Raw genomic sequence first — 25,499 nt, 5'->3', positions numbered from 1 at the left:
TGCAAATGCAATAGGCTAGTGGAGCAACCCATGTTTAGTCATTTGGAGGATCAGGACTTGGCCCTGTTACCTGAGAGAGCTAGCTGTTGAGTGATTGGGGTGAGGATTTTTTCCATAGAATCTAGTTTTGAGGCTCATTATGTTAAGTTAGGCCAAATCCATGTATATGCTTTTGATGTTGATTAATTTGGGGTTATCTGGGTTTGAAAACTGGCCCTATATCTCTAATGGTTATGTTGATTTCCTGGTTTTTGTAACATCTTGAAAATGTAGATGCTCTGAAAGTTTTGACTCCTTTATTTTATGGCTTCAGTCAGAAGAAAAGGAGAGGGATTTTATGCATATATTTGTGTTCTAATGTGTATATATTAACTGAAATGATAATTGACTACATAGGACCAAGGCAAGAATTCTATTAAATATAGAACTAAGCACTAACTAGAACTAAAGTGCTGATCTGTACTGATGGTGAATATGGCCTTTTTATGGGGATTAGACCTTCTAATCCAATTTTTTTCTTTATTTCTTCATGCAGTTATGGTATCAAAATCTAGTTATGTGAAGATGCAGAGAATATCCCTTGTGGCTGCAAATAGTCAAATATACTGCTTATACCTGATATTTATAGTATACATCAAGTATTGCACCATCCCTAGTTTTTACAGAAGGTAGAACAGGGATGTTAAGATTTCATTATTACACGAACACTAGTAATCAGTAGTGTAATATTGCAAGAAATGTATTTTTATTAATGAGTGATTATTGAAATACTGCTGTTAAAATGAAGTAACTTGGACTAGTGTAATCTTTGATATTAGGGTTTACTGTATTTCTACTTTATTCATTCCTTTGGTTATATTGGAAGCCAAAGAATATTGACAGTAGTCCAGTAAGGATAAAAGGAAGAATTTTAGTTTGAATAAAATTGCCTCACTTGAATTGTTCTAGTTTACTTTATTTCAGGCTTGTTAGTGTATTGCTTTTACAGAGAAATACAGTATGTTGCAGTCTCTAAATTTAATGAAATTGTTGCATTGTTTTCCTAATTGATGAGAGAGAATTTGGGTCTCTATTCCTGTGTAAATTTTTAATAATATTAAAAAATAATAATTGTACCCTAGTGAAAATATTTTGATTTTTTTTGTGGTATTTACCTTCTCATTTTAGCTGAAGCATATTCTGTGCACAGTATGTCCTACAGCCATAAAAATGGTTGCTCCACTAACTATGGTATTCATGGACCCTTGAAGAGGGGGAAGCAGGTGGTCACAATGTCCTCATATGAGTGAAAAGGTTTGCTGTGTAACTGACTTTTTAATGTGGATAGTACCTTTTAAAGTATCCATAATAACTGCTGGATTTTCACTAAAAAGCATAATTATGCGATTTATGTATGGTTAATTGTGTATTATTTATCATGGTGACAAAACAAGTGTCCACAGCTCTTTATGGAGGAAAAGCCTTCTTGGTGCCATGTTTTGTTTTGCTCTTTTACACTATTTTTTTTAAATGCTGGGTATTAATATAGTTACATTGATTGCATCACAGCATATATAAAAATATAAAATTTGGTTACAAACACAGGACACTGTTGAATCAAAAAAATAATAAGCAGATGCAGCTGTTAATTATACTGATTTGAACTCACTTTTGTTTCATGTCTGTTCTCATGCAGTTCGCTTGTGCATTGTGTCCACTTATTTCTGAATAAAAATTCTTCTGCAGCTGTCATGTGAACAGTTGTGTATTCCTTAGTGACTTGATTAACAGCTAGGAGAGAAGTTTCAAACACTGGATTATCTTGGAGTAGAGAGAGGTGTAACTTGTGGGATGGGATGTGGCTTGGTGTGCACCTGTCCAATTGAACACAAGTACTTGCTTGCTTCAGAGTTTTGTTGGTCAAGATGCTTGAATAGTAGCATAGGAAAGCTTTTTATTTCCCTGCCAGAAGTCTTATGGGTTTTGAAAAAATCGGTTTGTATACCATGATGGGATGCTACAAGACCCCAAAGAGATAACTTTCCTTTCTGGTTTCTTATGCTCTGGTCTCCAGGTTTGGGGAGAATAACTGACATGCTGGGATAAATACACCAGTACTTCTGTTTCTACCAGATGACAGATTCATATCATGACGTGGATCTAGTTTAGGCAGACACTTCAGCCACTTTCTCTTTAAAGCTGTCTTGCATTCATTTGAATGTGTAAATTCACTCCTTCACTTCCACTTCTATAATGCCAGAAATGTCCTATCTCTGGTATTTAGTTTTTCAGCAAAAACTTTATTCTCGTTCTGAAACAGTGGCTTAATTTTAATTCTTCTTCACAAATTCACGTGTCACAGACTGCTTTGTGTTGCTTAAAAAAAAAAAAGCAGCATTCATTTCTTCTTCACAACTCCTTTCCATCCTCCATAACAGAAATCTGCCCAATGTGGATTTTGTTAGTGCTGCTGGATTAGCCCTTTGTGAAATTCTTGTAATACATTTCTGTTTGAAGTGTGTTTCACATTTTAATTATGACCACTCCTGTGATATCTCAGCTTTTTTCTTCTTATTTATACTTTTGAGACATCTTGAATTTCTGAAATTCAGTCACCTTTAGTGAAGAGACTGAAGAAGAGTGATGTGTAGATTTCATGATGATAGCGCAGAAATCAGCCATTCCTTTGTGTTGTAAACCCTTGGTTTCTTTTCAGTCTGGATGGGAAACTTACATGGCCTGTTCTCTTGAAGGGTCTCAGGGTTCAGATATCTTCTCCATTAGCTTCTGGATTTCTTCCTGATTTCTTAAAATCTTAGTGGATTTTTAACATTTGGTTGTTTTTCTTACCTAGCTAACTTAACTACCAAACTTTTAATACTGAGCTGCAGTCCATTTCTGGTGTTCATGTACTTGTGAATTGCCATTACTATGTCACCTTTTTACTTTAGAAGCTGAACTGCTACATTAATTCAATCTAGGTGAATCAACATCCTACTTTCTTATGGTCATTAATCTCACTGAAAATAATACTTCAGGTTCTTACTGGTTATTTGTTTAAGAACAGGATTTAGGTGCTTTTTCAACAGAGTGGTTCTTATCTGTTAATTAGTATATTAGTATTTCTATAATCTGTTTGGTACTTTTCAAACTCAGACCACTTTGTACACGATTCTTTTTTCAAACCCGATTGTCTGCTCTCCAGATACCAGTTACACTGCCAGATTAACTACTGTTGTTGCGTTATTAGACCGTGCAGTATAGGTGAGGAAAAAATGTGGCTGTTCTTTCATTGTATATAACAAGCATTCTGTCACTGTGTATAACAAGTACTTTAAGGGCTGTCACTGTAGTATTCTTGTAGTGATCATTCTGCAGTATGGAGGCTACAGGTGTTGGAATTCATTCTTCCTTTCCTGCCTTATGTAAGTTCTTGTGGAAAGGCAAAGTCAAAAATGGTTTGTACGTTTCAGTGGTGAAACTCTTAATTCTCCGCAAAATAATTAAAAGAAAAGCTTGCTAATTTCTTCCATGTTTGGTTTCATGCTTGATTGCCATTCTTGTAGAAGAACTTAACGTGGTTTATAGGAGGTTGTGACCATGAAGTAAGGTGGTACTTTGGATTTGGTCTCAAGGAAAAGATTCGGAAATAGTGAAGCAGAACATCCATGCATGGATAACTGATAAATCAAAAAGTGGAAGAGAGGCTCAGTCTTACAGTAAAACAGGATGGAAAAGGGTAGTTTTCAGTTACAGCTGTTACGAATAATGGCAGGAAACTGAAGCAAATGCTTACCGCTGAGTTCCTGTTCGGTTTGAGAGTGGATTATTCTTAGTGGGGATGGAATAACAACAATAGTTACTGACATCAGTTCAGAAATGGAGAAGAATGTAAGAGGTTGTACTTTTTTTTTGAATAAAGTTAAATCCTTCATTAAAGCAATGATATTTTGTGACCTTTCTGGAACATAAAGGAAGTTCACAGGATATGGGTCAGCTTGATAGGGGAGCTTATTCATTAGTGATGAGCCTTTGTGATTTATAGCACTGGTTTCTCAGCTTTCCTTGAGTCCAAAAGAGATGGATAAAGAACACTGAAGTGTTACCAAGACTTATTTAAATGAGGATAGCTCAGATTTCTGACAGGAATGTTAGGATTTTTTGTTGGGAGTGATCCGCCTTCACATATGATACTGTGCTAATGTTCACTGTGCAGCTTCCCTTCAGGTTATTTTTTTCTGTAAGATAAGCTATTACTGGCAACAGAAACCTGGGTGCGGATAAGTCAGGTGGAGAAACCAAAGTGTTATGAAGTGGAACTTGGCCAGAGCACAAGTTAGATACAGTGGAAGAAACAAGGGTATTCCCAAATAAAATAGCCTGATAAATTCTGATGGCTAATCTGGACATTGATGGTGGCGATGGTCTGTACGGGTGCTGTGCTTGATCTGCTAATACTTTTGGACTGGATATGAGATGATGAGAGAATTGTTAATTGTAACGCATTTGCTCTAACTTCTGCTATGTTTATTTAGATTTCATTTGCTATTCTAGTTTGTGTCTTTTCAGTGAAGTTGATCATAGTTCAACTAGTACCTTTGAACTTGGACAAAAAACATTAAGCAGTTGTGGCATGGCCCAGAACATGTTCAGATTGGTCAGAAAAGTTTTCTAATGTGTGTCATGTGCTACAGGTTACAAGATGTATTTCATTACATGGAGGCTTAACAAACCCTGGAAGAGCTTTGGCAGCTATAACTTCGGGAAAACATTACGCTTCTGTTTCAGCTTCTGTTTCCTTCTTTGTATTTTGCTTCATGTTGCTCATACATGGTAGATAATTTTTTTCTTTTAAATGGAGGAAAATCTAAGTTGAAAGAAGTATTTTGAGAAGCTTATTTGAAGTGGTTTTGTGCACTTCAGCAGTTTCTTGATCTGAAAGATCTTCTGTCTGCTTGAGTAAGAGCATCAAGTTATTTTTGTCACAAAAAATAAAATTTTGTGTAGTTTCATAGTCTCCTTCTCCATGCCTGCTATGGGAAAATAATGAATCCATCTAATACCTTTAGTCCTTTTCTTCATGATTCCCACCCCCCCCCCGCTTTTGGCACAAAAATACTTCAAAATTCATTTACCTCTTTTCCTTAGTTTTATTCCCAAGGTCTTACTGTCCATGCTTTTTGTACTGAATCTCTTCAACTTTCTTCTATGTTTGGCACATTTGAGAGAAGCTTGCTTTCTTAATTTTTCTATTTCTAGGCTATCATTGTTTTTCAGTGGGTATGTTGAGGAGAAATAATGTGATCTGATTTGCTACTAGAAGCTTCTTGGCAGAATCTGCATTGCAAGGCTGTTTATCTTTTCAAGTCAGAGTTTGCACTGAACCTTTCCTTAATAGTCTTCCATAATGCTTTCCTCATTATAAGCAACTTTCTGCAATTCCTGGTCTGTTTCTAGAAAGATGATAGCAGCAGCAATGATAGTTCCAATTTCCATAAAGTTGGCTGGCTAAGTAACTCTTGTATTATCTTTGGACTTAAAGTGGCTGCAGTACTAAAAAGATGCTTGTTTGGAATTCATTTTTGCTAGTGATCTAGGAAATATTTATTTTCACTTTAATAGGGAAGGTCTCTTCTGTTATGCTGTATTGCAATCAGACTGTTGTTTTAAGAGTTACCATAGTCTTTCATACGTTCCTTTTGTGAATTGAGTTTAGGAATCACTTTGTATGTAATCGAATATGAATTTTAAAATATTGTTGGTTGCTAATACCAGGCAACGTCAGATAGGCCTATATTGTTCAGGCAAACGTTTACTTGGAAATGTGAATAATTTTTACAAGAGAGACTGAAAAAAATTGAAGTCCACTGTTGGAGGTCTTTCTTAAAGCATATAAATTGGAATACAGATACAGCAATAAATCACCGCCGGATGGTGATGCTTGTAGTAATTCTAATGTTGCCTAGTATGGTTAATGAATTCTTTCTTCTGCCAGCATTTGCTCAGTCGTGAGTTGAAGTATCTAGGAGCTGATTACAGCTGCATAATTTGTAGTGAACCTTGATTTTGATGTGAAAAAAGTAGCTTCACAAAGAGCTTCCTTCTTTCCAGTGTATTCACCTTGTTATGATTTTGGAGGATGTTCTGAAAAATTCTATCATTGTTTTTAAAAGTCTAAAATAATTTCAGCTGCCACATGTTTTGTTGTGAAATAAAAACTTGGCACCAACTTGTGCTTTTGTAGATGCCCAGTATGTAATTCTAGCATGAATTTTTATAGCTGTCTTCAGCAGTGACACACGTCTGTTTAGTTAAGTATATTTTTCTCTTGGTATCTGGAAAAAAAAAATGTTGAAACTATTTCACAACTTTTGTATTTGGACACCAAAGGGTTAAAACACTTAAAGTTTAGTATTTTTAAATAATTTGCTTTAGAAATTTTAGACTAGTATACTGATGTTTATATAGGAAACGTTTTTTTTCTCACTGTGGGCGTTTTAGTGTTCTGATCTTTTATTTCTCTTTCTTCTTTTGTTTTGTTTTAATCCTTGTATCTGCTAATTTTTATATAGGAATAGTTACTAATTCTTTTGAGATACAGCCTACTAAATTTAAAGTAATTGAAGCCATGAGTTGACCGGTAATTTTAATCCATTCTATATAAATTGCAGTGAAGAACTGACAAATTGGTTTCAGGATGAGAGTAATAATGCTTTAAAGGCATAAAAGGCTTAGTATCTTGTTGTTAAGGTGGTCACATGATAATGGCTTACATATTTAATAATGTGCTACAGCACTTTATGTATGTTAATGTAACTTTTAATCTTAATGTTGCCTGCAAATATGTGATCCCTTATGATATAAGTTTCCTGTTTATGCACCATTGCCCGTTTAAATCAAACAGAAGATTCTGAAACTGTAAAAACTACACATGTCAATGTTTTACAGCTACGTAATTCGAATTGACTTGATTTTTTCAAGTAATCCTAGAAAGGGGGAGCATTCCATATAGAAACTGCTGAAACTGCCACAGGTGCTTCTCCGAAAACCTTACAGTTGTGGCATTGAATGTTCAGTATCGCTTCCTTTCTGCACACAAGGCATACTGTTGAGGTATTTGTTGCGGTGATTGGTTTTAATGCTAATCTAGGAATTCAGATATAGAATCTATAGATTTGCATGCTTTGCTTACCCTAATTTACAATTATCTACATTTTTATTTGTAAACTAACAATAGATAAGTTGAGATCAGTATTTTTTAACAGATATTACATTGATATACGAAAACTGTGGTTTATTTTCTTAGATTGTCGCATGGCATTAACAAAAACACAGTAAGCTGTAGGTGGTGTAATCACTATTTAAAATTAAACATTTAGGGGATTTTTTTACATATATGAATGTTTTTTTCAAAAAGATTTACTGTTGACTTTTTGTAGCAAACGTTTTGTTTTTCAAGGTATGTGACATTATAAGTGGAAGATACTATATTTCAGTTGTATATCTATGTTTAAAAGACACATAGAAATGTACTTGCTTTTTTCCTCCAATAAGTATAAAAATATGAATTATTGAAACAACTTACAATGAAGTTCTAAGTAAATTCAGTATAATTTATAATTCAATGTGAGAAGCAAAAGTCTTTCTTTTCTTTCTACAGATCCTTCTAAGAGTAAATTTTGTAAGTTATCTTGAAGTAAATCTTTCTTACATCAAGGTAGTTATATTTAAACAATTCTAAGCTTTGTTTTATTTGTATTGTTTTGTTATTTTTTACTTTCTGTAACTTAATCATAGTGTGGAAGTATCTTGCATATTTTTTGAGAGCTTGCCTCGGGTTGTTTCCTTCCTTTAGTGAACTTCTCAAAACAACAAATTGTGGTTAGACTGAAATAATAAACACATCCTCCTAAACTAAAGCTAAACTGAAAGTTAACTTCATGTTTCTGTACACCAATCCTGTTTGGCCAGATAATGTATTTATCTCTCTTGTTTTTGAACAACAATTTAATTACACTCATAGCCAGCATTTTTAAAAGCATTTCAGAAGAAGGAAGTATAAACATACGCTTCATCAGTGTCCTCTTTATAGCTGCTTTAATTCTATACCAGGACTCTCAGATGAACCAGGCCTTTAAAATGGGAGTTCTGATGATGTCAACCAAAGGGAGAAAAACAGATTTAAAAAAAAAAAAAAAAAAGTCCTCTTCATGCCAAGATCAGTCAGTTTTGAAGACTGCCTGTGGACATCACTTGATGGAAGAAGAAAAATGTGTTATGACCGTGTTTTAAGCACTGTAGAAGATGTGTGAATAAATGTATATACAAAAGTCAGAGCTTTAACTCTATTAATATAACAGTACATGTTTTGAGTTTATTTATAAAACAGCTGTCACTACAGAACAATTCAAGTGTTAAATGTAATCTGTCAAGGAACTTCAAGATCACCTACTTCTACTCATCCATATCCAGACTTTCCTCAACTTTTCTCTTTTTTTTTTTTTTTTTTTATTTAGAATAAGTTTATAATATGAAAATGTATCTTTCTGATTACATTTGGCCACCGCCTTTTGCTTTGGAGTTAGCATCTCATACTTCTGTACTTTGAGGAAACAATAAGTCTTTATCATTCCCAGCTCCTGGATTTTAGCCTACAAGAAAGCTGAGGGCAAATAATATCATACTTCATGATACTAATTTGTTTCTAGTAACAAGAATTACATGGAAATAATAAACTATAAAGCAAAAAAATACTGCCAAGTGAAAGAATCTTAACAGGACTCACTCATTCTTCAAGTACTTGAATTGCTTTGCGAATGATGCACAGTTTGTGTTTTCTAAGCGTAGAGTGAATTGACTTTCTGACCACTTACCAAAACTGCATTTAGTCCTGGGTAATGTTAAGTAAGGAATTTTTCTCCCATTTGTCAGTTCAAGCCTTCATGTATGTTCCTGTCTGGAGTAGGTGCTAAAAAGGGAATTATATTTTCAGAGCTTTAGTTTTCCATGTTCTTTCTTTGTTTTTTCCACCTGTCCCTGTAGCTGGACTGACCTGCTTCAGAGATGTCTTTGGTTTTTTTACTACTTCTTTTTTTTTTTTTTTTTTCCCCTGGAAAGAGAGGGAATTAAGTTTTTGGAGCACAGCTGTTTGTTTTGACAGTAACTAGGCCAACCTTTAGAAAATACTGCACCAAGTCAACGAGTACTATTTAATAAAAGACCGCCTAATCATAAAGTACATGTAACTTTTCAAGGCTTAGTCTGATTTTCTTTTCTTTAATATGACTTTCTTCCATCCTTCCACACCTTCCTTACAGGTAGCTTCTTCCTTCATAAGATTATCTTTGAAAAATACGGTCTATGTAGCTTGTTACTTGCCTAGTCTTGTTTCGGCTAGGTAGCCTAGCTTAGAGAAAAACCCTGAAAAGAAACAAAAGCTTGTCCTCAAGTTTGGCATCTTTGTCAGGGAGGGGAAAAACCCAAAACCCCAAAGAAACAAACCCCCCCCACACAACACAAAACCTGCAGGTAATTTCCTTACTCATTTTTAAATTCTGAGTAATGCAGTTACAGAAATAGAGCTGTCATATTTGCTGTGTGATTAGCAGTAACAAAAGGACAGCTTGCCTGAAGATTTAATATCAAACAGTGCGTTCTGAGCTTCTTTGGAGCTTCCACTATTTCAAGGTGTTTAGGATAAAAGATCAAAACTAGTACTGAAGGGATTTTTAACTTATTAAAAAAAATGGAGGATGGGTGGAAAAGCAGATTTTTTCAAGAGAGATGAAATTTTGAGGTATTTCTGTCCAGTTTGTCCAATGGTTTGCATGGGTTTTTTCACTACTTTTCTTTCACAGCCCAGGCCTTGAAGTTACTTTCAGTTACAGTATCATTTACCGAGTCAAATCCTTCTTCTTTATCTAAGCAGCTATGAGAAATAAAGAGAAGTACCTTTCAAGGGACATCTCTAATAACTGAAGTAGTTGAAAATTTGCTTAAATATAGGGATGACCTCTCTGAGTTTCCTGCTTGTTGATTTTTTTTTTTTTTTTTTTTAACCATGCAGTCTGTGTCATGTGTAGTCTACTTAATAGCCAAATGGATCTTCAGTTATACTCCTCCTTCTTTTCACTTGATGCATCAGTTTATGTATAATTGCAGTTCATAACCAAGGACTGACACATAAGAGATTTAACTCCTCTTATGTGCAGTTGGGGCACTGAACCATTTCTGTTTTCATTCCTATAGTGGAGTCTGTTTACAGTAATGGCTTTTATACTCTTAGCTCATGGACTAAGCTGAGGTAGCTGCTTCATTTTTCAGATATGGGCAGCATTTGAGGTAGACAATACACAGTAGATCTAGTAATACATGTGTTCCCAGTTCCTTGTAACTACTGCTGTAACAGGGTAGTTCCGCTCTCAAGTCCAGATTGGCGCTTTTAAAGAATGGTCTAGTAGATGTCCTAGCTTTTTAATTCATCCAAGTATTCCACTTCAGGGTTTGTAGGAGGACTGTATAAGACTGTATTTTTCTGTTATGCACTCAGAATCCTCACAGTGATGGCAGTATTTCTACACATTTTGGAAATACATAAAACTATTCCGGTCACCTGTTAAGAGCATTTTCTTTCCTACTTTGTGCATGTGGCTAATTGAGTTAACCATTTTTTCTTCAATTACTTGCATTTTGCTATGATGAGCTAGTATAGCACAGCTACCTCGTCCTGCCTTTTGTGTTCCCACTGACAGATTTTTCCTTGTAGAGAAGGCTAGAAAAATCCGCTAAAGTAGTAGGTCTTTTTTATCATTCTAGCCTGTTTTTGAGAAAGTGAGACTTAAGAGTTTCTGCCAATTTTGTCAACTTCTCCTTTTCTCCTTCCTGTTAATATTGGAATGCAAGCCAGTTTAACTGAAACTTGAAAGGATTTGAAAGTCCCAGAATAATCAAGCCTCGATTAAATTAATGGAAATTGACAACTGGATATAGAAAAGATACTCAAATTAGTATTCCCACTGAGAGGGAGCAGAGAGAACAGTTCTATTTTCTTTCGTAGCAGTTGGCCAACCAGTTTCTAGAGCCATCTAGATCCTGTAATCTCCATTTATTTGATTGGACTTTTTTTTCCTCTCTCTTTCATTACTAACTTCTGAACACAGGAAGTTCTCTTGAATTGATAGGCTAAATTCAGACTCAGATTTTTAAGAGAGACACTTCTAAGCTCTCAGAAGCAAGAATGTTACATCCAATTTGAGTCCCTTGAAAACCTATGCAGTGCTTCCAAAACACTCCTGTAGAATAAGTACCTCTTTGTCTACCTGTTAAGAGTAAGCTGTTCAGGAAGAGGTGGGAAGGAAACAGATCTAAAAATATCAAAGGTCACTACATTTTAAAATCTGACAAACACTAACTTAAAAGTTCATTTATTTTGTTTCTGGGAAACATCTTTCCCAGAGTTTGGTCATGAAGCGTTACATGCTTGAATCTTAGTTTGTACATGTCCAGATGCCTCTGGCAACTTACATTGACATTCCTTTGGGAAATGGTGACTTAACTGTAGTCTGTCTTACAGTCCATTTTTCAAAGCAGAGTTGTTGTTCAATAACATTTTGCTAAGTAATAGAATTGCTTTCTCCTTGAAGTTTTATTAAATTATGTGGTCGCTCAACACCATATTGTTTTGGTTGTTTTTATCTTTGCATAACTTTAATTTGTTCTTGTTTAGATTTCCTTTACTGTCCTTTTGGGGCTCACAAATTTAAAACAGATTTCAGAAAACTGAGCTATTCTTTTTAATCAAAACGGATATGTTGAAATCTCTGTTTCTTAAGTTGTAGTTGTATTGTGTTACATCTGTATGCTACACAAGTAAATTAGAACTACTGAAAGAACATTGAATGTTGTTTAGCAGGGACCTCAACAGGCCATCTAGTTCAGCATGGGAAAGGATTGACTGTATTTTGCAGCATTTCTGAAATCATACTCTGCTCTTGAAATGGGGTGGGGGGTGAGGGGGTGGGAAGAGAACCCTCTAGAGATTCAGCAACCTTTATACTCTGAAACTTTCTCCTAATGCACTTCAAATATCCTTTGTTTGTGTTAATCCCATTCATATGCTGCCTGCACTGGATGCACAGAATGGATTGTTGTCTTTTGCAGCTATCTTTTAGGTATTCAAAACTAATACCTCTACCTTGAGGTTTTATTTCTTTTGAACTAGCTAGGTTTTTCAGTCTTCTAACGTCTTAGTTTCTAGGCCACTCTTGGCTGCTGTTCTCTGGATTTTCGATAGTAGTCCAAGTAAACGGTGACTTAGAATATTGTAGTATGGAATGAAGTTAACCCTGATCCAGAGTAATGTTTTTTCTGATTCTGTAGTATTTTGACTTAATCTTCCAAATTCTATGTAATCCAGCAGTATCCATTTATGGAATTAGTCTTGCCGTAATAGTTTCTAAAGATTTTTAAGTCTCATTTTTATAGCAAATAAGTTGCAATGATCTAGGAAACAAATCTGGGCTTTGTTCTTTGTTTTCTTTGCATGAGCTGGAGTGAGTTGTTTTCTGCTTTGTATGAGTTTCAACAGAATCAGGTCTATTAATCTTCTGAATTCTTACTCTGTTGGCTGGTCTGTTTCTGGATTTTTAAGTAATGGACTTCTCTAAACTATTGAAGCCAGGAAACAAAAATTGAATTTTCTGATTAGTTAGATCTGTCTGGAAAGGTAGAAAAAACTTTGGAAAGACTTATTGGCATTTTTTGCTTCACAACCTAGTTTTGTCATTTCTGGCCCTCTTGTCTCCACTTTTATGCATTTCCTTATGAAGTTAGCCTATATTTCTAAGCACAGACATACTGTATGTTTGTGTAAAGGCATGTGATACAGCACTCTTTCAAATTAAACCTCTACATCTCAACATGTCCTACCTGATTTCATTTATAATCTCCTTGATGCATTAGAATAGTCAAAATCCAGTGCTGTTCTCTCATGCATGGGAAGGTCTTGGTTCAAATAACAAAGCAAGTCCCAGCACTTATGATGTCACACACTTTGAAATGAGAAACAAACCAGAAAAAAAAGTATAAGCAAAGCATAACTAAGTATAGCATCTTTATCTATCTATCTTTTTCTCTATATGTATATATTTTATTGTTAGGAAGAATAGTGATGATGTTGTTACCGTAGAAACCAGAATGCCATGGACAATTGCCAAGTCATGTTAAGTTTGTTTTGAGTATTTGATCTTTTGCTCAAGTTAAAGCAATAGATTGCAGAATAAACTGCAGAAGATGGTAAAATTTAAGGTTTAAATTAGTCTGAAGTTTATGTAAAGATCAGATACTTCAGACTATTTTAGAATAAAGCATTTTGAGAAGTTTAAATAGGAAGATGTTTTTTTTTTTTTAAAGGGACATAGTATATTGATTTTATTTAAAAGTGTATTGTCTCCCAAATTTTGCTTAGAAGCCAGATATATGTGCGAAAAGTTAAGTTAGTTATAAAACTAAGATTGATAACTAATTTCTTAATGGAAATTTGCTAAGTGTATGTTTTCTCTCATCACCAACAGATAGATAGTCAGTAAGGGCAGCAGCAGCAGCAAGCTAGCTTGATGAATGAGTGTAATTCAGTTTCTTTGTATTGTACAGCTTGAGAAATGCCAGTGGCCTGACAGCAGCAGACCTTGCACATACCCAGGGCTTCCAAGAATGTGCCCAGTTTCTCTTGAACCTCCAGAACTGTCACCTGAATCGTTTCTATAGCAATGGCACCTTAAATGGGGTTCATCAGAATGCAGGTCCCAATCCATTCAGTGGTGGGACAAGTCGAAAGAGATCCTTTGAAGATACGGAGTCTGCTGGAGTAAAGAAGGCTAGAACGGAAGGTGAGACCCGAGAGGTAAAAGGGCTGGGATGATACTGTTGCTGAGAAAGGAAAATAAACATTTTAAAGCCTTTCAGAGTGGATGTTGAGTATTATTGACACACTGACGTACTTATCTAAATTAGCTATTAATACAAGAAGCAGATGAATACAATTATTCTGTGCCTCGAGATCCCAGTTCACCCTGTCATCATCATGGTGTGTTCAGCAATTTCTATTTCCAGATAGTGCTAAAGTTACATGATGCCAAGAATAATACGTGGAGGAGTAGGAGCTGAAATTAGCTTCTACTCCTTCCTCAATTTCTTCTCCTTCAGGAGAGCCAAATAACGTTAATTCACAGATGCCCCGGTGTTCTGATGGTAATTTTCCACCTCAGGATTAATTCCCAATTAAAAAACTGTTTGCTAGATGAGATGGATGAAAGAAACTTATGCAAAAAGGTTTCTCAAATTGAGAGGGATTATGTCTGTGACATTAAGTTAACATACCTTAAGTTGCCAGGATCATGTTCCAAGGGGAACTGATAGCTTACAGGAGGATGTAAGACTAGAATGGACCTTAAGGATTCCTATTCAGCTTTGTGCATTGAGGATGCCACTTCTTCCTCTGCCAGCAGTGATGCGATAGTACAACCTCGAAGCTACTTTTTGGTGGCTATACGAAGAAATTTTTTTTTTTTACATCTTATAAACACCTTGAATAACACAATAGAGAATACCCTCTGCTTCCTTTCTGTTGGACATCCCATTAAATTCTTATTAAAAAGAATGCAGCATTCTGCACACAAATGTTGTTTCTTTTTCCTGTGTCTAGCATCAGGAAAGGGATTTTGTAGGTCTTCATTGAAGACACTTTCTTCAGTTGAAGTTTATGTTCTAACAGATGTGACTTTCAGTGAACCAAATAAAATGGGCTCAAACAGTGCTTAATTCTAGGTAACAAGAGCGGACTTGAGACCAAAACAATGTTTCTAAATATGATGTGGACAACATAAATTACACCAATATTGGCTCTCTGTAGTATTTGCTTTAGGACTTGCTGTCCAGCCACTATTTCAACCATACCAGCATCAGAGGCCTCAACGTGTTACTCCACAGCCAGTCATAAACAGGATGTGTTACTTCGTGTAGTTGGTCTAAACTATAAATAATTCATGATGGAGAAGAGTGCCTATGCAATTAAATGCAAGACTGCTTTTCAGGAGTAACGTCCTTAAGTAGCTACATAGAATGGGAAAAGTTATGCAGTATATAGATGCCCGTAACGGCTATGGAAAGATGTCTTCAATGCATTCATGTTCTGTGACAGGGAGGTGCTGCATGAAGCCAAAGATGCAAATCTTTTGTTTTCAAGAGCTGTTCCTTCTGAATGTTCATAACCAGCAATCTCTTTCGGTTTCAGAAAATCTAGTCAATAGGTAGCATTTCCCCACGATGTGTGGGAGTGGCACTGGGCTAGCTATTTTTATTCTATATGTTGTCAAGAAATAGCAGTATCTGCATTACCTTTCAGCATAAAACAGTTTGTCCAGTGGATAAGTTGGAGCAAGCAAACAGGTAGACAGTATGTTTAAGTGAACAAGACCTCCTAAGCCATTACAGAGATGTTAGAGAAGCACAGTAGGTAATTTTTGAGCTTTTTTGCCAGTATGACTTTCTAAGACCTTTGCAAACAAAACCAAAAGCTTTACTGCATTTTCTTGAAGGTTTTTAGAGTAATTAGGAGATGCATCCCAACTGTGGAAGCTGAAGTTTCTAATCTGATGTGTCTGCCCTCAAAGATACCAGCATCAGTAATATTTATCATATCAATGTAAAAAGTCTGTTGGAGTGAGAATGAATCACTGCTCTTGAGGCACTTTGTAGACAACAGAGCCAAGTAATGACAAGTCATCAGTACGTCTTCGTGCTTAGCTAGCTGTTTTACAGAAGAAGCCCAATTTTGCGGTAGTTTTGCACTTAGCAAAACCACACTGGTCTGTTGTCCTTTAAAGACTATTTGTGCAGGAGATTCCAGATGTTCAGAGAGAGTGCAGGCAATTTGTATTTGCAGGGGAGAGTCAGGTTTTGATGGCCATATCGCAAATTACAACACTCAGTGCTTTGAAAAAACCCACTTGTGACCAGGCACAGTATATGGGCCTTACAAGAATCTGTAAGCACTAGAGTTCGAAGAAGAGAAACACTTAAGCTGTGCTTTGCCTTTTGTTCTGGAATAGCTAAACTGGGCAGCGGGTGGGGGTTACTTACATGTAATTTTGTTTATATGCACACACATGTATCTGCTGTCGGGTGCATAGTATAAAAAAAAACCTGCCTCAAAATTAAGCGACACTGATACAGTGCCATACAGACCAATTACTCTCTTCAAATGTAATACAAAAGAGTTCCAAAGGCTGAAGCTGAACTTAACAAAAATAAAGTAGTGGCCACTTTCAGAATGTACACCAAATAGTTTTGACTTTTGACTTGGAAACGTTAGCTGGCTTTTATGTCCATTTTCCTGAAATCAATTCCAGAAATTTCACCCTGCTTCCCAGGCTGGTTGGTGGAGGGTAGTGCACAGGGTCAGCTACAACGACGATGGTGCACGCCAGACCAAGGGCTCACAGGGCTGTGTTCGCGGCAGCCCTAGCCCTAGCCCCTCTGGCTAGTGGCCCTTGGCAGGTTGGCTTGTGCGCTGTGCTGTACGTGCTACGCGCAGTGCTGACTTGCTGTACGCAGCGGTGACTGTATCGGTGTCACGAGCCTCAGCACGGCTGCTTTTAGGTGTTCTTTGTGAGGTGGGTTCGGAGGGCATTGCCAGCATGCCCTTCCCTATTCCTCTAGGTAGCCAGAAAAAATGCCTTGCCTTTCCTGGTTGAGGGTCATTTGAAGCCCGCTGATCCAAAGGCCCTGGGCTCCTTTAAGCCCCGCGCGATTTCTGGCCCTGAAACACTTTAGCTATTGCTTAAGGGTCTTTAAAAACAAGTAGTTTACAAAAATTTCTGTTGTGCCCAAGGTAATGTGAGCTGACTTGCAGTCTACTGAAGTAGCCCTTTACAACATAATGTTAAGAGTGTCTGCAGTGTATACAGAGAAGTACCTTCATGTGAGCGTGAGAGCAGCGCGGGGTCTGCTGGGGTAGTACTGGGAGCAGTGCGTTGGGTGGGAGGACAAGAGGTAGTGAAGTCAAGCCCATCTTGCTAATAAAAGCGTTTCCCACAGGAGTCTCACCACTTGCCAGCTTTTCTTGGAAAGCAGAGCTGTTTGTTCCGCTCTTGAAGGGATCCCTGGGGCAGTCCGATAGGAGCGGGGGGTGGGTTACTGGGAGATGGCCCTTGGGAGTGAAAGAGGGAGCAGTCCAGACTGGCACTAGACAAGTGTGAGGTACAGACTGCTTTTTATCTGTCGGGCACACTAGCTGTAAAGCCTAAATATCAGTAAATTAAATTGCTCTTTATTCAATTTATTAGTATATCAGACTGATCTGATGTGTAGGTGCAAACTCTGATAGGTACACTGGTAATTCTCCATTTTAAGGGTTTAAAATGAATGTGCAAGTGCTTAGCATTTGCTTATTCTGCATTTGGAATCTCAAACATGTCAGATTTCAGACATGAAAAATTTACATTTCTTTGTAAAAAGCTTTTGCTTTAATAATCAAAGTATTCATCTGTTTCTTAGCTGAGTTTCCAGGTGTGCACCAGTGACTAAACATGACTTTTTTTTTATCAGCTTACAGCTTTGATGGCTTAATACCAATGATGAATGGAGGAGTTGAGGACGATGCTGACAATATGCACGTTGATAGAGAGTTTGCTGTTGTATCAGGTGGGAGTGGACAGTTTCCTGTTAACTACAACAACATTCAAATGGTTGAAGACACGAAACAACAGGAGAGTACTTCTGTTGGACCAAAAGAAATTGAAATATACACTGTTTCTGCAATGCAAACTCCTTGTCGTTGCAAGAATCAATATGCATTTTATTTTTAATTTAAGTATAAAACTTAGTCCTTTATTTTTGCACATTGTTGTCTACAGTCTTGAAAACTATTGTATTGCTGTAACACCCATTATATTGGGGGTTTAGTAGGTATCTAAAATTAGCTGTTTCATGCAATATATTGTAATGGTGAAAGAGAAGGTTTATTATTAGTTTATTATAATTTCAGATAAACAGAAATCTACAATGGCTGTTTCACTTTTAAACTGAGGCTTGTATTATGTTGTGCCTTGCTTTTATTTGCTATAATTTCAGGTTAAAGGAAAATCAGAAATAATTTAAATTATTGGTTTCGTTTCCATTAAATAGATTTAATTGCTAATAAGAAGACTTGATAGGGAAACATATCAAAGTACTTATATAGCTTTGAGTATAGCATATGTTACAACTAAGCTATATTCAAAATAGTTCAAGAAATACTATAAAGAATAGTCTGGACATATACTATGTGTTCAGAATTTGTTCAGACGCAATGATATAAGTGCAGGATCCTGCTATGGCGTTTTTTTATGTAAATAAAAGACTGGACTTCACAGGTCTTAAACTAGTATTTGGAACTAACATACCTTGGAAAACAGTTCTTGTGTTTTGTACCAATCTTCATGAAACAGTCGAAATGTTACTAGTATTAGTGTATATTAATGCTCTAAGTTTTTTAAGGGTTGGTTAATCAAGATGCTTTTGGTAACCCCAGAATGTGTATAGAGTTTCTATTAAAACTGTCTTGGGTCAGCTTTTTCCATGCACTTCATAGGTACAGGCACGGAGTTACTATTATTACATTCAGAAATTAACTTCTTACTTTAATCTGTTCTGCGATAAATATGTTTATGCTTTGTACCACAGATCAGATTCACCAAAGGGAATGATAATTAAGAGATATTTTAATATATTAGGAATAAATATATATACATATATATTTAGCAGTACTTAAAAAGTAGACTATGATATTTTCCAGTGATAATTACTAAGTGTTCTTATTTATGGAAAAATGATTGTCTTTCATAAATATGCTCTATTACTATAGGTGCTAATTTTTAACAAATCATAACGTTCTATAATTATCACTAGAACTATTCATTACCTACTTTTGCATATTAACTAACAGTAGTGCCATTTCTATTAAATTTGATTTGGCAAAGCCACCCTATAAGGATTTATTTTTAAACAGTTACAATTTTGCACTTTTCAGTTAATAAACACTATATGAAATTCCTTCTCTGCGTTTTCATCACTGAAATATTAGCTTTGATGTCTTGATGGGTTTGGGTTTTGTTTTTTTTTCCACTTTCAATAAGAATTTGTGATTAGTGAGTTCAGCTGATGTGGTTATTTTAATTTTATAGGGACTAAAGAGGAAACTCCAGTTAGTACATCCAGTGAGTTACAAATCGAACACATTTCTTGGCATTATGTATTACTGTATGTGAACTATCAGTATCGTAATCCATATTTCAAATAATATCCATGCAAAGGACTAATAGAGAACCAGAACTTTAGATTCTACCTTGTCAAACAGTGGTACTCATTATGTGTCACTTAAACAGGAACCCAATGTTTTACAAATGTGGGAAGTTACCAACAGACTTACTGGCTTGAACTGGAAACACGCAGTAAATGCAATCCTATTTTGCACATAGGTTTATGCATTCATGTATACATAAACATATGTGCATGTATCCAAGGATAATAACGGAACGTAAAAATCTTTAAATGTCACCATATAGGTCTGTAGTTTCTATGTTTGCCTTGCTCATCTTTACCAATATAGATGTAAATTTTAGATGTCCTTTACCAGTAGGCATTTTTAAAACAGAACGTATCACCCATTTTTTGTGCTAGTACTTTGAGTACCACTGCAAAAACTTAGATTTCAAACATACTGATGAAATCTGTTTATGGAAATAAAAACTATTGTACTAATTACTAAATTCAAAGGATAAATTGCTTTAAAACAGTTGTCAGTGGTTTTTGCATGCACATCTTTAGAATTTTGTTTCCTACTACTAACCTTTTTTAGTCTTCTGTGCACTCTGCTGTTGCTATTGTATGGCATTTTGCATGTGGATTGTACAGATGTTATTATAAACTTACCATTAAATACAAACCTGCCTAGTATGTTATCTAGCAAGCTGCTAGATAAATTGAAGTACTTTCTGAATAAAGGAACTTTGAAACATTTTATATTAGCACCCCAACATAACATTTCTTTATTTGACCTATTTCAGTGTATACTGTACTGTGAGAGTTACCACTAAAAAAAAAGCGAGCCACGGATAAATTACAGCTGAAAAATAAAAAAAACAACCCTTGACCCTCGCACCAGATACTCAGTTCTTGCATGTACATAATCTTTCATCCCAAGAGGGCATTACAGTTAAGGCGGAAAGATGCCTTTTATTCCACCTTTCAAAACACTGCCCTGAATGTTGTCTGCTATACTATTTCATACAGTTAAATGAAAAAAATTCTGAGAAGTTCACATTGTCTTTGCAAAGATTAATATAGGCATATGTACACATTGATTGTAGATAGATAGTTGCATTTTCAACGTAAGAATCCATGCTACAAGCTTACTGGTCAGCTCTCATTACTTTGAACTACCTATACTGTTATAAATGAAGAAAGGGTGGATTTATTTTCAAAGCTGTGTACGGAAGCATTTTTTAAATAAGTGGAGTTATAGTGGAGACATTTTGATGTATTTTGATTTATTCTTAATTGTTGGTGACAGGTGTATTTCTTAATGCAGATATGAATAGCAGTAGCTCCATATTGAATGCACTGACAAATGGATGTGCCATCAATGGACATTTGGATTTCAGCGCCGCACAACAGCTCAGTGGGATGGATGCCAGGCGTGAGGAGTGTTTAACATTAACACCTAACGGAATAATTCCTGGAATAACTTCTCCCAGCAGGCATCGAATTCATACCAGCAACGGCACCGAGGAACCAGAAAAAACCATGAATAATGCCACTGATATGTGTGGATCTCTGCATCTGAATGGAAGCCCCAGTAGCTGTGTTTCTAACCGGCCCTCGTGGGTGGAAGACCCTGGAGATACTTTGCACTATGGACACTATCATGGTTTTGGGGATACTGCTGAAAGCATCCCCGAACTTAGTAGTGTTGTTGAGCATTCCAATTCTGTCAAGGTTGAACAGAGATATGACAATACTGTCCTAGGCACAATGTATTTGTATCACGGTTCCTAGATGAATGACCTTTATATCAAACGCATATTGAAATTGCTACCAAATGAAACTGGGGGGACAAAATCCTCACATAGCATTAAATTTGAAGATTGCAACTTATTGCTATTTTTACACTTTGTTTATATGAAAAGTAAACCTTTAATTTGACAGCCTTATACAATAGTTGTAGTTTGTTGCATGTATGGGGCTTATTTAGTGATAAAATAGGTGCTGTTATGATGGAATGTTTATTATTTTCGTTTTTTTATTATGGAATGTTCTGGTTTTGTATTTTTTTATTTCTAAGCTTGTGAACACTATCTTTCCCTTTTTAGAGCTGTTTTCCCTTTTATTAAAACAATGTTTAACTGAATTTTGTGAAGAAAATGTTACGTATGTGCATCACTTAGAAGTAAAGATTTTTCTTTTCCATATCTTCTGCTGAAGCTATGGTAGCAATATCAATGCCAGCTATCACTATGCAAGGTTGAAAGTGGCAATCTTCTGGAGCTTCTCTGACTTTATAGTTTGTACATTTGTTTGGTATAACTAGATGTTCATCTTTAAATTTTTCGAACAAGTTGTTTAAAAATGCAGAGACAAAATTGGAAGAAGTTACATTTCACTTTCTGTAGCGTAGAAGTGCTTTTTGTTGTTGTTGAGCTCTTTGCATTATAGAGTGGGAAAGTGGGCTGCCTTTGTTGGTCGCGGTGGGGTGTGCCTCAGGTTAGCTCTGAATTTGTGGCGGTTTTCTTTGGCTTCTCTCCTTTATATGTACGCTTGATATTTTACCATAGCTCACAGACCGGAGGCATGTTGGCACTGTTCTGCTTTGTACACACTTTAAAATTGCTGTTAATTGTTATAGAATTTGCCAAGTCAAAATATTTGAGTTTGACTGTCTTGGATATACATTTATTGTCCTTTTTTTTAACATATGCTTTGAAAATGTAATGTTGTGTACTCTTCGGGCTATGCTCACGGAAAATACATTGTATTTAAAGCTTAATACACAAATCAAAATTCATGTAAGTGCACTATATGAGCACTAACAAGTTGCTGCTTTGTGTTACGATAAGTGAAGAGTGGGGAAGAATATGGTAAATGAGATAAGCCTTCTGAATTGTGTTGATTTTTTTGTTCTTGTTTTGTTTAAAAAGGGACCTTTACAAATTGGATTTTAAAAAATAAACAAACATATTACATTGTATCTGAATATTTTGTTTAGACATTATTATTATTTTTTGGCAATTTGAGCAAGTCTTTAACAGTTTTTAAATCACATTTCTCCATAATCTTTCTCAGTGCAACTGTGGCACTTCTTGATTTTGTCAGTATGTGGAAGCAAATGGGAACAGCCCAATAAATTGTTCTTGATTGAATTACAGAAACACATACTGGATATTCTGCGTATGAAGGTTGTATCAGCCCTGAACTCCAAAAATGGGTTCAAATACTGGCTGTCTGATTTTCATGAAAATCATAGTCTCCTTCAAACTTTTTTAGGTAAAATGCTACAGACTACAGAAGACAGTGTATTCAAATTGAGAGTAGCACTGATAGGAAAATTGACTGGTCCTTTTGCAAATAGTTGGCCAGACCAGCAATACTCCTCAGTGCCTTCTGGAGACGAAGACCGTTAATGAAAGCTGAATCTCACCTGAGGCAAGCTGTTCCTGGCATGCACGTAACCACTTGCTTGTGCTCCAACAGCTGTATCTGGGCCCTGTTCTTGGACGATTTAATTTGCTGATGTAGTGCCCAGAGGCACATGTGCTATTGCCATCATACTTGCAAGAGATATTAACCTAAATTTGCTGTAGCATTTGGTTTCGGGAGCTTTTTCATATTTGCTGAGCTTGCTGCATATGCTTTCTTGTGCTTCTTCAAATAAATCAAAGCAACTCGTAGCTCTAATAAGCACTGCCATCTTACCTACATGGCTATACACTGATTCCTAAAGGATTTTCTTTGGGTAAGAACTGAGTTTGCATGTGTCTGTTCCGATGGTAAAATTTTAGGTACATCATTTTAGCATGACAAAATTTATATTGTGTTCATAAGGCAAGGTTTTTAAAATTTGTGTGCCTTTGGTTTTCATTCACTTGCTTTTCACATCTTTTCACCTAAAAATACCTTGGAAGACGCTGTGTTTCAAAGTCAAAGAGACAACTTACTGCTGTATTTTAAAAAGCACTTCTACGCGTGTGTGTTCAGCCACATGCTAACAGGGACATTTCAAGGTCTGTATCTGTTGTCTGGCCCCGTGGAAGCTAATTATTACATTCTAATTAAATGTAGAAGACCAGTGAAGGCCATATAATGTAGACATGCTGCGTGGGTTTGCTGGGTAGCTTTCTTTACGGCTGATGTTGCAAAAGATAGAAGTCTGTGACAGAGCATGTCTCAGCCAAGAGCTGAGATGGATAATTTTTGAATTATCAAACAATTATTCTATAAGAATTCTGAGACTTCCTTTTTACAGGTGCTTTTTGAGACAAGAATTCTGAGACTTCCTTTTTACAGGTGCTTTTTGAGACAATACATGTACTTACAGCACAGGCCATCTAAAATCTTGTTTTTAAATTATTCCATAAATCTTCAACAGAACATGAAATAGGGAGTCAGAGAATCACAGTGTGGTTGAGGTTGGTGGATACACACCCAAGTGTATGGTACTGTTAGGAACCCATACCACCCGCACAGGAAAAAAGTTTTCTTGTGTTTAATTGGAATTTCCTGTTTTTCAGTTTGTCTTGTAATTTTGGATACATGTGGGCAATAAAACTATAAAAGTAATGAACCTAACAGATCCAACCACATTTCTGGTGGGGAAAGTGCTGAGTTAGGTTAAGAACTCAAACTGTCAAGCGTGGAATGAGTTCTACCAGGTGTAGCCGTGCCTGTCCATATGTAACTACTGATGACACAGAGGCCTTGTTTTCGGATACCTCGCTGTTAAAATACAGAGGACTTTCCTGGGTTTGCTGTCGTTTCAGAAGAGTGGCCGGGCTCACAAGCCCTCTTCAGGCCTCAGTTTGGGAGTTTCAGATGCTGCAAACAGACAGCAGCACCGAGCCATTTTAATGATGCTGTGCTCTGCCGTCCCTGAAAAGATTGCTGGGTTTTAAACACCTGGAGTTAAATTCTCACAAGTTTTTTTGGTTCGCAAGGGCAGTAGTATTGTTGGACTGTTCGTACTCAGGCCTTTTGTCCAAGTCTAGAATTTTCAAGGCTTTTATCAACCGAACATTATTTTAAGTGATGCTTTGTCTTACCGCTATTGTGGTTCTCCAAAACTGAAGTTTACTTTCCAGCTGCCTAGATTTAACTCAATAGCACCACCATGAATGTTATATGGAATACACTAACTGGTTATTGCTCATCACCCTCCTGGATACCTCTTTGGCTGAGGCTCAATTTTGTGTGAAATTTCAGTTGATTTCTTTCTGGCTTATGTAGATATTTTTGCCCTAATTCCCCCCAAATGTAGCTTCTTTCCTATTCTGTTTTTCAAAACCATCTGCAAAGTTTTGGCAGAAATATAAATAAGTACAGATTCAGGCAGTATTTTGATACGGAATATTTCTGACCAAGTAGTTGAAGTTTGGCAATGTTGGAAGAGGGAAAAGGGAAGTGTTACACAACTTCACACATGGTTACGGTCTTTAATTTTTTTAACAATTGATCCCGATTCCAGATAAAATATCAGTCTAAACTTCTAACAGTTTTGAAAGCAGGCTGTCATTTCAGATATATATTAGATTAAGACGAGATGCTGCTCGGCTTCAAGACCCATTGCAAATGCTTTCAGACCCTGTGAACTTTGCTGAACATTGGTCTTGCACCTGACTGTGATCAAATCTTGATCCTTGTTCAGACTCGCGTTCATTAAGCTAGCAAAAGACTGTAAGTCTATTTTACTAAACTTCTTTAACAAACTATCATCCTTCTGCAGTCAGAAACTGAACCCCAGCTTAATATTTATGGCCAAGTTATAAATCACTAAGGAGCTTCTGCCATTCCGGTTACAAATGTAATACATCCAAAAGAGCTGCCTCACAAAACATCAAAGTCAGTCCTGAGCACGAAACAAACCTGGAATGAAAAAGGAATCCTTGCTGTCCTGTACGCTAGAACCAACCTACGGTACAAGCTTTTATCAGTAACGCACATTTTCTGAAGTACAGCTGTGCACGCTTCTCCACTTACTTTGTGTCTGGCCAGTTTCTTCCAGCCAGTGAAAAACCACACACTTCGGCCGGGGGGGGGGGGGGGGGGGGGGGGGAGCACAAAAACACCAAACAAACAAAAACAGACAAAACCAAACCCAAACAAAAACAAACAAACAAACAAAAAACCCCAGCCCAAACCCCGAAAGCACTCTTTCACCAGCGCAGTACTGCCCGCCTCGCCGTTCCACGCGGACGTCCCGCGCGTCCCTGGAC

The 25,499-nt window shown here is 36.4% G+C and overlaps 1 protein-coding gene and 1 long non-coding RNA gene across 5 annotated transcripts in view; both read left to right on the top strand.

Moving 5' to 3' along the window:
* ANKRD10 (ankyrin repeat domain 10) overlaps positions 1-22,264 on the top strand; it is a 38,708-nt gene extending 16,444 nt beyond the window's left edge. The window contains exons 4-7 of one of the 4 annotated variants that reach the window (XM_029999260.2): positions 13,630-13,865; positions 17,584-17,679; positions 19,200-19,232; positions 20,606-22,264. In XM_029999260.2, the coding sequence (XP_029855120.1) occupies positions 13,630-13,865; positions 17,584-17,679; positions 19,200-19,232; positions 20,606-21,072 (832 nt within the window). In that variant the 3' untranslated portion in view covers positions 21,073-22,264. Of the gene's footprint in view, positions 1-13,629; positions 13,866-17,583; positions 17,680-19,199; positions 19,233-20,587 lie in introns of all 4 variants that reach the window. The other 3 variants (XM_029999259.2, XM_029999262.2, XM_029999261.2) reach the window with 3 other exon arrangements.
* Positions 1,300-4,835, top strand: LOC121232569. Its single transcript, XR_005931231.1, has 2 exons — positions 1,300-4,174; positions 4,320-4,835. It is a non-coding gene; the product is annotated as an uncharacterized LOC121232569 (long non-coding RNA).
* Positions 22,265-25,499: the final 3,235 nt, after the last annotated feature.

This window comes from Aquila chrysaetos, chromosome 23, assembly GCF_900496995.4.
Source record: "Aquila chrysaetos chrysaetos chromosome 23, bAquChr1.4, whole genome shotgun sequence".
NCBI lineage: Eukaryota > Metazoa > Chordata > Aves > Accipitriformes > Accipitridae > Aquila > Aquila chrysaetos.
This window is presented reverse-complemented; position numbering and strand designations above follow the sequence as displayed.